This window comes from Otolemur garnettii, unplaced genomic scaffold (assembly GCF_000181295.1).
Source record: "Otolemur garnettii isolate 467f Iridium unplaced genomic scaffold, OtoGar3 scaffold00281, whole genome shotgun sequence".
Taxonomy (NCBI): Eukaryota; Metazoa; Chordata; class Mammalia; order Primates; family Galagidae; genus Otolemur; species Otolemur garnettii.
Genome location: NW_003852676.1, coordinates 612,752 through 623,284, shown reverse-complemented (window position 1 = coordinate 623,284; position 10,533 = coordinate 612,752). Strand labels below are relative to the sequence as shown.

Below are 10,533 nucleotides of genomic sequence, written 5' to 3'. Positions count from 1 at the left end.
CGCATTCCCCAAAGCAGAGTTTACCCAGGAGTGGGGTACCTCCTGGGGAAGTAGCAAGCCCCTCACTTACAGGGCACTCACTTGGGCTGGGCCCGTGTTCAACAAAGTGCTCAAGGTGAAGCTCATTTAATCACAGCAGTGCTGTGGGCTGAGTGTCACAACTGCCCTGTCCCTGTCTAACAGGTGAGGAGACCCAAGTGCAGAGAACTGAAAGACAGGACACTCCTGACCACCTTCTGTTCTGCCCCTACCACCATGGTCTGACCCCTGAGAATCCTGCTCGAGGTGGCCTCATCCTTAGGGCTCTGTGTCCCTCAGTTTGTCCCAGCCCCATGCCCAGAGTTGTAACCCTGAATAGGGGTTTATTTCCATGGTCTCTGTACCCAACTGTTCTCAAGGTCCCTGGCTGAGCCCTCTCTGTCATGGCCGGTTCCCTGTACTGCCTGACTCCTCCCTAGCCCATTGCTGCAGCTTTACGGAGACTTTAGCAGGGCCTGTGGCTCAGCCTCCTTCACCTTTGTGCTCTGTGCCTCACCCTCCTTCCAGCCCTGCTGCTGGCCCCTGCAGTGAAGGTCAGGCCCCCAGGATCCATTTCAGCCCTTGAGGGTGCAATGGGGACCCATCCTAGATGAACATCTCTCTAAAGAGTTGTGGGGCATCTTAAGCCAGGAGAGTTAAGGTCACTAATGACCTAGGTAAATGAACAGAGCAATGGACAGAAGATTGGTTAAATGCACATGTTCAGACCCAGCTTGGTGTCTCACACCTGTAATCCCAGAACTCTAGGAGGCCAAGGCAGGAAGATCACTTGAACCCAGGAGTTTGAGATAAGCCTGAGCAAGAGTGAGACCCTGTCTCTAGATAAAATAGAAAAACTATCCAGGTGTTGTGGCAGGTGCCTGTAGTCCCAACTACTTGGGAGGCTGAGGCAGAGGGATGGCTTAAACCTAGGAATATGAGTCTGCAGCAAGTTATGATGATGCCACTGCATTCTATCCCAGATAGCAGAATAAGACTCTGTCTCAAAAAAAAAATTCACATTTTCACTCATTCACTAATTCTTACTCCTTAGTGCTCTCAGCTTTACCAGAGGCCCCTTTCCAGCCTGGCCTCTGCCTTTCCCCATGTATTCCTACAGCCCACATGAAGTGCCAGTGTGTCTGGACAAGCAGCATAAGCCTTGGGGCTATGTGAGTGAGGCTGGACTGGGAGGCAGTTCTCCCCAGCTCTGGTAGCCCCAAGCCCCTGAAGATGCTGACAGGTAGATAAGGAATTGGGAGCCTGTAGGGCATTTCAGAGGGGACATGGCAATCGAGGGGCCCAGGGCAGGGATGACGGAAGGCATGCAGGCAGGGGCTTTCAGAAGAAGAAACATTCAGCTCAGAGAGGGATTCCTCCTCTCCTGCCAGAGAAGTGGCTCCTGGACCCTGGGTGGGCCCTGGGTCACCCCATCCCCCAGACTCCAAGGCTTGGGGCACTGCATGAGATGAGATACCTCCCCAGCAGCTCTCAGCCTCCTCTGCCATCTGCTGTGGCCTCCCAATGTCACCTCCCATATGTCAGGCCTTCCCCTGAGGGAAGCTGATGGACAGCTGGGATGTGTGCAGGCACACACCTCCTTACAGGCAATGCAGACCCTTCCTGGCCTCTTCCCCCTCATTCAGTGCCTCCCCAGCATGCAGGGCCAACAGCCACTTTTCCGAGCCTGCGCCCCTGGGCTGCTGTGAGAAGTCTCCCCTGAGTCTTTTAGGACACATGAGTGTATCAGAGGCAAAGCAGGCCCTGGGCTCTCTTCCCCATAGGTGGGTAGCACCCCTGGTCTAAGGGTGCCCTGGACCTCTGGGCACTGGACACCGTAGCCTGGCCTGTTTCACTGGGCAGCCCTTGGGAACAAGCACATTTTGTCCTGGCCCTTCGTTCTCTGGGAAGGCTGAATACAGCAGCGAGGAGACTCCGCTGGGATAGCCCGCACTGCAGCGGCCTCATCAATAATGGATCAAGTGGAAGGCGGGTGGAGTTACTGCTGCAGAGGGCCCTAGGCCTCAGAGGAAAAGCCCACACCCTACTTGTTTGGAACCCTCTGCCCACAGCCACAGTGAGGGCAGGTTTCTCACTCAAAGGGCTGACCCACAGATCCACATCCCCACTCTGGGCTGGGGCAGGGCTGGAGAACAGCTGTACTGATGGCCCAGTTCTCTGATCTTGCCCTCAGCTCCCTGTGGCTGACAGATGACGGGTAACAGATGACAGATGATGGATACAGGTCACATGGCCACATCCTGGTTGAAGGGAGCCCTCATCCACCTCCCAAGCTGGCGCAGATGGGGGTGCAGGCAGGGCAAAGGAGGAGCAAGAAACAGCCCCAGAATCTGAGCTGGCCTCCTGGAGGTCTGAGGCAAGAAACCCGGCTGCCTGCATAGAGCCATGTCTGATGGTCCTGCCTGACCCCACAACATCCAAGAGCACCGAGTGAGAACTGGGGAGGTTGGGCTCCAGTCTGGGCCCCCACTTCCTGCTGTGTGATTGTCCCAGTCTGAGCCCCTCTCCCTGTCTCTTGCTGGGGTTATGGCTGGGCACCTGGCGAGGGCTAGGTGGATGGGAGGTAGGAAGATGGGCAAGCCTCATGGTAGGGCTACTGTGCCCACCTGCACAGAGCATTTGGTTGAATTATTAATAGAAAAAGGCACCCAAGCTGACCACAGTGTCTCATACCTGTAGTCCTAGCACTCTGGAAGACCAAGGAGGAAGAATCACTTGAGCTCAGGAGTTCAAGACCAGCCTGAGCAAGAACGAGATTCCATCTCTACTTAAAATAGAAAATTAGCCAGGGCTCGGCGCCTGTGGCTCAAGCGGCTAAGGCGCCAGCCACATACACCTAAGGTGGCGGGTTCGAATCCTCAGCCCGGGCCCGCCAAACAACAATGATGGCTGCAACCAAAAAATAGCCGGGCGTTGTGGCGGGCGCCTGTAGTCCCAGCTACTTGGGAGGCTGGGGCAGGAGACTCGCTTGAGCCCAGGAGTTGGAGGTTGCTGTGAGCGTGATGCCATGGCACTCTACCCAGGGGGACAGCTTGAGGCTCCGTCTCAAAAAAAAGAAAATTAGCCAGGTACAAGCCTGTAGTCCCAACTTAGGGCAGCTGAGGCAGAAGGATTGCTTGACCCCAGGAGTTTGAGGTTATGGTGAGCCATGATGGCGCCCTGCACCCTAGATGGGGTAACAGAATAGGATTCTGTCTTTAAAAAAAAGGAAGGAATCATGCCATTCTTTATGAAAACATGGTATTGCCTTATTATAACCCAGAAATTCCATTCATTCCATTCTCAGGTCTAGTTCCAAAAGAATTGAAAACAGAGACCCAACAAGTACGTTGTTTTATTCTAATTAGTTTTAGCTTCTGTAACAAAGTACCATAGTCTAGGTGGGGCTTTGTGTATATGTGTGTGTTTTAAGACAGGGTCTTACTTTGTCACCCAGGCTGGAGTATATTGGTGTGATCATCACTCACTGGAACCTTGAGAACCCCTAGGCTCAAGTGATCCCCCCACCTCACAGACACACACCACCACAGTCAGCTAATTTTTAATTATTTTTTGTAGAAACAGAGTCTCACTATGTTTCCCTGGCTGGTCTTGAACTCCCGGCCTCAAGCAGTCCCCCTGCCTTGGCCTCTCAAAATGCTGCGATTACAGGTGTGACCACTGTGTTTGTTTTTAAATATAACAGCTTTATTCAGACATAATTCAAATAGTGTACAATTTCAAACGTACAACTGAATGGATTTTAGTGTATTCACACGGTTGTACACCTATTCCCACAAACCAATTGAAGAACATTTCATAAGCTTCCAAAGAAATTCCATACTCGTTAGCACGAACTCCTCAATCTCTCCTCCTCCCGCCCCAGGCAACCACCATCTCCTTTCTATCTCAATGGATTGGTCGAAAGTCTATTTTTTAATTTCTTCTTATTTAAATTATTATTATTTTGTTTGTTTAGCAGTCCCAGAGCATGTGGCTGGCACCCTAATCAGTGAGCTACGGGTGCCCATCCAAGTCTATTTGTTGTTGTTGTTGTTATTGAGACACAGTCTCATTATGTAGCCTTCAGGAGAGTGCTGTGGCATCACAGCTCACAGCAACCTCAAACTCTTGGGCTTAAGCGGTTCTCTTGGCTCAGCCTCCTAAGTAGCTGGGACTATAGGCACACACCACAACGCCTGGCTATTTTTGTTGCAGCTGTCATTGTTGTTTTTAGCTGGCCCAGGCCAGGTTCGAACCTGCCACCCTCAGTGTATGTGGCTGGCACCGTAACCACTATGCTACGGGTGCTGAGCCCCCAGTCTATTTTTAAATAGACTTTTTTTTTTTAGAATGGTTTTACTTTCATAGCAAAATTGAGTGGGAAGTACAAAAGTTCCCCTCCTCCCTCCCCCCACCAACTTCCCACACCAGAGGGGGACATTTGTGATAGTGAATGGACCTACATTGACTCATCATCACTCAAAGTCCATAGCTTACGTTGGGGTTCACCCTTGGCGTGGCACATTCTATGGGTTAGGATGAATGTTGATGACATGTACCCACTGCTGCAGTATTATACGAAACATTTCGCTGCTCCCGCAAATCCTCCTTGCTCTTCCACTTCATCCCTCACTCCTCCCTTATCCCTGGCAACCAATGATCTTTCCTGTACCCATAGCTTTTTCCTTTTCCAAAGTGTCATATAGTTGGAACCATCCAGTATGAAGTCTTTTCAGACTGGCTTCTCTTGCTTAGTAACATGAATTTAATGTTCTTTCATATTTTTTATGAAAATTGCTCAATTTTGTAGCAGTGGTTAATATTCCATTGTCTGGAAGGACCACAGTTTCTTTCTCTTCATTCCTTTATATGACAGAGTATTATTATTCCATTATATGGATATACAACTTTCTTTCATTTTTTTTTTTTTTGAGACATAGTCTTATTATGTCACCCTCGGTAGAGTGCAATGGCATCACAGCTCACCGCAACCTCAAACTCCTGGGCTTAAGTGATTCACTTGCCTCAGCTTCCCAGTAGCTGGAACTACAGGCTCCTGCCACAATGCCTGGCTATTTTTTTTGTTGCAGTTGGCACCGGCCAGGTTCGAACCCTCCAGGTTTGGTGTAGGTGGCTGGCACTGTAACCATTTTGCTGCGGGCACCAAGCCAGAATATACAGCTTTCTATTTATCCTGTCACCTGTTGGGGTATTGATTTCTATCTCCAGGGTTTTGAGGCATCAGGTTCTCACCAGCAGAGGGGGCCGTTGGATTCCAGCCTCTCCCTCCTGTATGGAGAAAGGGCTACCTTGGGGAAGGTTTACTGGAACCTGGCCTGGCCTGGCCTTTAGGAGTCAACCTGGCTGTTGCTGAAGGGGTGTGTGTGTATGTTGTTTCAGTTTTTAAATAAATGTATAAATCCTTAGAACCACATTCAGAAAATGAGGAACATTGAGGGGGAGCATCATCTAGATAAATCCCACTTGCCTGTCCTATTTTAGGTTCAAGATTTAAAAACATTAGCATCTATTGGGGGAGATAGAAATGTTTATTACCTAATTGTAGGTAATTGTAGGTTTCAAAGTGTATACGGGTTCATGCCTATAATCCCAGCACTTGGGGGGGGGGGGCGAAGCAGGCAGATCGCTTGAGCTTACAAGTTTGAGACCAAAACAATGAGCTACAGTGAGACCCCCATCTCTAAAAATAGCCAGGAGTTGTGGTGGGTGCTTGTAGTCCTAGTTACTTGGGAGGCTGATGCAAGAGAATCATTTGAACCCAGGAGTCTGAGATTGCTGTGAGGTATGACCCCACAGCACTCTACTAGGGGTGACAAAGTGAGACTCTGTCTGTGTACAGATGCTAAAACTCATCAGATTGTACCCTTAAATATGTACACTTGAATTATACCTCAACCGAGCTGTAAAACATAAAAACAAAAATAACAGCTATTGGTTTTTCTAAATTATAAGATAGACATTTTCATTACAGAGAATTAAGAAAAGCATAATGATGAAGAGTATAAATGCCACCCACTGCTTGGAGATAGCCATGGAGCCCTTGGTGAACCCCTTCCACCTCCTGAATCTGGGGCAGCCTCAGGGCCATATAGCCCCCAGCCTCTACAGTGAAACTCTGGGGCCACCTATCTGATGCCAGATGCAGCCAGTGTCCTTCCATCTGAGAGCACAGCAGTGTCAGCTCAGGGCTCAGCCCTCCTCACTAAGTCCCCTCAGACTCCTGAATCCCTGTCACTTCCCTGGCTAGTCCCTTCTCTGTCTCTCTGCCTCTACTTCCCTCTTAGTCCAGTCTCTGCACTGTCTCTACCATCCTCCTGCAGGCAGGGAAGATCTCCTGCCCTGCGGCTATGAACAGCTATTTACTGGTGATACTTCAGTTTCTGTTTGTGGTCTGATCGCTCCTGAGTGTAGTAGACTCACCCTCTGTCCACCTGACCCCTCCTTGTGGATGAGCCATGGGTACCTGCAGCCTCACGTGGGCCACTCTTCCTTATCCAGGGCAGTCAGCAACCCACAGTCAGCCCTGTAGCTGGCCTGCCCTCATTTTCTACACTCTCCATTTGTAAGCCCCAAAGCTCTACTTCCAGAATGGTCCTGCAACTCAATCCTTTCTTTCAGGCACCGACCTTCTAGTCAACTCTGGGTCACCAACACCTGCTACCTGGACAGCTGCCACAGCCCCCAACTCTTCCCCTGCTTCTGTCTCTCATCTCCCCCCCACCCCCCACCCAGATCCCAGCAGGCACCCACTGCATCCCACACAGCCCCATCCAGCAGCCACCATGACTATTTAAAGTTAAATTCGTTTCTTCAGTTCCCTAGCCACATCTTAGGTGAAATCCCATGGGGCCGCTCATGGCTGCAGTGGTGGTTGTGCACATTACAGAACATGCCCATCATGCTGGAAAGTTCTATCTGATAGTGTAGTATTTGGCTTTTCCATGCATTAGGAATAAAACCCAATAAAACCCTTTCTTACAGGGCTACAGGGCCTTACCTCTGATCTCACTTCCTACCCCACACACTGTCCTTCAAACACTCCTACAACATTGATGTCTCCTTGTCCTTTTGTCTCCCTGTTTCTTTTCTTTTTTTGAGACAAGAGTCTTAAGCTGTCACCCTGAGTAGAGTGTTGTGGCATCGCAGCTCACAGCAACCTCAAACTCTTGGGCTTAAATGATTCTCTTGCCTCAGCCTTCTAAGTAGTTGAAGGGGACTTAGGGAATATAGGCACACACCACAAAATCCAGCTATTTTTCTTTTTCTTTTTGGTTCAGTTGTTGTTGTTTGGCAGGCCTGGGCTGTGTTCAAACCTGCCAGCTCCGGGGTATGTGCTGGTGCCCTATCCCCTGAGCTACAGGCACCAAGCCTGTCTCACAGTTTCTTCTTCTCAGAACCAGCTTAAGTGTCACTGCAGCCCCCCTTACCTGCACAGCACACACACCTCTGCTGTGGCCTGGCTCTGAATGCCTTATCAATTCCCTTCCCCTACTTGAGTCTCCCTCCCTGGGCTATATGCCCTCCAGACCACACACATGTCTGGCTTCTCATTCTACTACTGCCCTCGCACCTTGTAGCTCTTGGGGGACATGAAGGAACCAAACAAATAGGTCTGTGTCCTTGCAGAGTTTAGATAGAGCTGAGACAGACACCAAATGTAGGATTATAGAGTTCAATGTATGTCTGTGGACCTTGTGACTCTCCTCGCTCCTCTGGGAATGGGGTGGATGATAAGACAGCTTTGCAGGAATGGGCCAGAGGCTTAGGGTGGGAGCCCTTTCTGGGGAGTTCTCAGGATGAGTAACATCCTTAGGGCCAGAAGAGGATGCCCCAAGGTGGAGAAAGCCACTGTCTGGACATGTCCTTGCACCCAATGACCAGACATTTGTTAATGGTAAGAGAACAGAGCCTGTAAACTTAAACCAAACAACTTCAGAGTTTCAGAAGTGACTTTGCTTGTGTATAGTATAAAATATTTAAAGTGTGGCTGAGCTGGACTTTATGAACTAGAAAAAGTGACTTCTCATTGACAGATGAACCACCCCTCCAGAGTATTCCCCCTTCTTTTTTTTTTTTTGAGACAGAGCCTCAAGCTATCCCCCTGGTAGAGTGCTGTGGCATAGCTCACAGCAACCTCCAACTCCTGGGCTCAAGCGAGTCTCCTGCCTCCGCCTCCACCTCCCAAGTTGCTGGGACCACAGGTGCCCGCCACACCGCCTGGCTATTTTTTTTCGGTTGCAGCCATCATTGTTGTTTGGCGGGCCTGGGCTGGATTCAAACCCACCACCTTAGGTGTATGTGGCTGGCGCCTTAGCCACTTGAGCCACAGGCGCCGAGCCGTGTTCCCCCTTCTTTCCCAGGCATTTGGTGGTACTATGAGCCCTGCTGAGTCCCCATATACCCCTGGAAACTAAGGGGCCTGGTCAGCAAGGGAATAAACAGTTTGTGTTTTTAGGATTATTTCTGCTAATGGCCAGCAAATGGGGTTCTGGAGTTCTGGGTCTTTGCCTTGCCTGGACCACTCACTAGAGGACCTCAGCAGGTCACTGGGAGAAGGCAGCTAATACTGACCATGACCCTGTGAAGTCAGGATTTATTATACTCACTTTAAAGAACAGGCCACTGAGGATGAAAGCTCTGCTCAGAATCACACTGCTTTCTGCCTCACTGCCCCAAAGTCAGTCAGGGTACCACTTGCATCTCAGTATCCTCCTCTGCAAAATGAGCATTTTACGGCCTTGCCTGGCAGGGAAGAGGATTGCTTGCTCCAAGACAAAGTGGCAGCAGTGGGAAAGACCTGCAGAGGGCAGCAGTGAGCTGTGCAGAGGCCACCCTGCCTAGAAGCCAGACCTGGAGGCTTAGCAGCACTCACATTCTCCTAGGGTGCTAACATCAGCAGGCCGTCTTATGGGTCTGTGTTCTGTGTGTGCCCTTCCTGGCTGTTTTAAATATTGAGCTCACATTTTACAGAGGACAAAACTGAGGCTCACAAATTTGAAATTGGTGAACTGCATGGCTTTTGAATTATATCTCATTAAAGCTGCTATATTATAAAATAAAAACTGACCAGAGCAGTGGCTCATGCCTGTAATCCCAGAACTTCAGGAGGCTGAGACAGGAGGATCACTTGAGGCCAGGAGTTTGAGACCAGCCTGGACAATGTAGTGAGACCCCATCACAGGTCACAGACTGATTCCAAGCCTAGCCCTGGTATCTGTTCCTTTAGGCTGCATATCAAGGCATATGCTTTGGGTGGCAATGGAACTGAAAGTGGGAAATGAACCCTTTACATCCACAGGGACAACAAGCCTGGGAGGTGGATGGTCGTATTCTCATTTTAATGCCCAGGAAACCAAGGCAGAGAAAGAGAGGTAGTCAGGAGACTCAAGCCCAGTTCTTCTATTGCCAAGTCCTGTTTCCTTTCTTCCCCCTCATCAGCAGGTGGGTTTGGGTATTTTCGGTTTTTGCCATTTGGGCTCCCTACACAGTGCTCTCTGACATGTGTCTCAGATCTCTGGGTGTCCCTAAAGAATGACCAAATAGTTCACTACCTGTCACTGGGGGCCGTCCAGTCTCCCACTCTGTCCTGTGGGTCAGGGTGAAGGCTGGCGACTCCCTTAGAGGGAGACTAACCAGGGTAAGTTCTGAGTTGGGCAGTCCCTGGAAAAGCTACGCTGTTTTCTGAGCTTAGGAGAGGCCGGAGGATAAACGCACAGTTCAGGACGCAGGAAGGGTGGGTGTAGAGTGACCTGGGGAGAAATTCCTATTTGTTATCCAGCATATGTGTCTCTGCGACAATCCCTTGAGGCGGTTGTTGCTTCACCACGGATCCAATCCATATCACCAGAGGATCCGATCCATATCACCAGAGGTCTGTTGGACATGGAGGCCGCTGGCGTTGGTGACCCAGGCTGCTGGGTCCCGGCCCCTAGCGTGCCCACCTCTGACGCTAGTCAGTGGTCGGGCCCGTGGGGAAATGAGGAGTCAGGTGCTCCTGTTGCCAGGACCTCTAGGCTGGGAAGGTCTCTCTGAACCAGAGGAGCCGGTGTCCTTTATATGGTGGATTCCTGGGCTGCGAGATGGAGAGTCGGTGTCGCCGCCGTCGGGGCCTCAGTTTCCCCAAGCGCGCAGGGATGGAGAGAAGGCAGCAGGTCGGTCGGGAGCAGCCTGCCGGGCCCCTGCCCGGCTCCCGCAGCGCGGCCCCTTTAAGAGGCCCGCCGGCTCCTCCAGTCGCGCCGCGGCCACCGCCCCCCGGCCCACCCCTTCCTGCGGCGCGGAGTCCGGGCCGGGCGGCAGCGCAGCGAGAGCTGCCCCGCTGAGTGCAGCGCCGGGGCAGGCGGCGACCGCGGGGCTGGTGGGGCGGCGCGGGAGCGAGAGGAGCGGATCGCGGGCCGCGGCCGGGGGTTAGCGCTGCGGCACCGAGCTGAGGGCAGCACCGCCCCGCGCGGTGGAGACCGCACACAATAGCGGCGCGCGCAGCCCCGCGCCCTT

At 51.3% G+C, this 10,533-nt stretch overlaps 1 protein-coding gene across 1 annotated transcript in view; it reads left to right on the top strand.

Moving 5' to 3' along the window:
- Positions 1-10,121: 10,121 nt before the first annotated feature.
- Positions 10,122-10,533, top strand: part of BCR (BCR, RhoGEF and GTPase activating protein) — a 144,072-nt gene continuing 143,660 nt past the window's right edge. The window contains exon 1 of the mRNA XM_023508839.1: positions 10,122-10,193. Coding sequence (XP_023364607.1) covers positions 10,122-10,193 — 72 coding nt within the window. The remainder of the gene's footprint in view (positions 10,194-10,533) is intronic.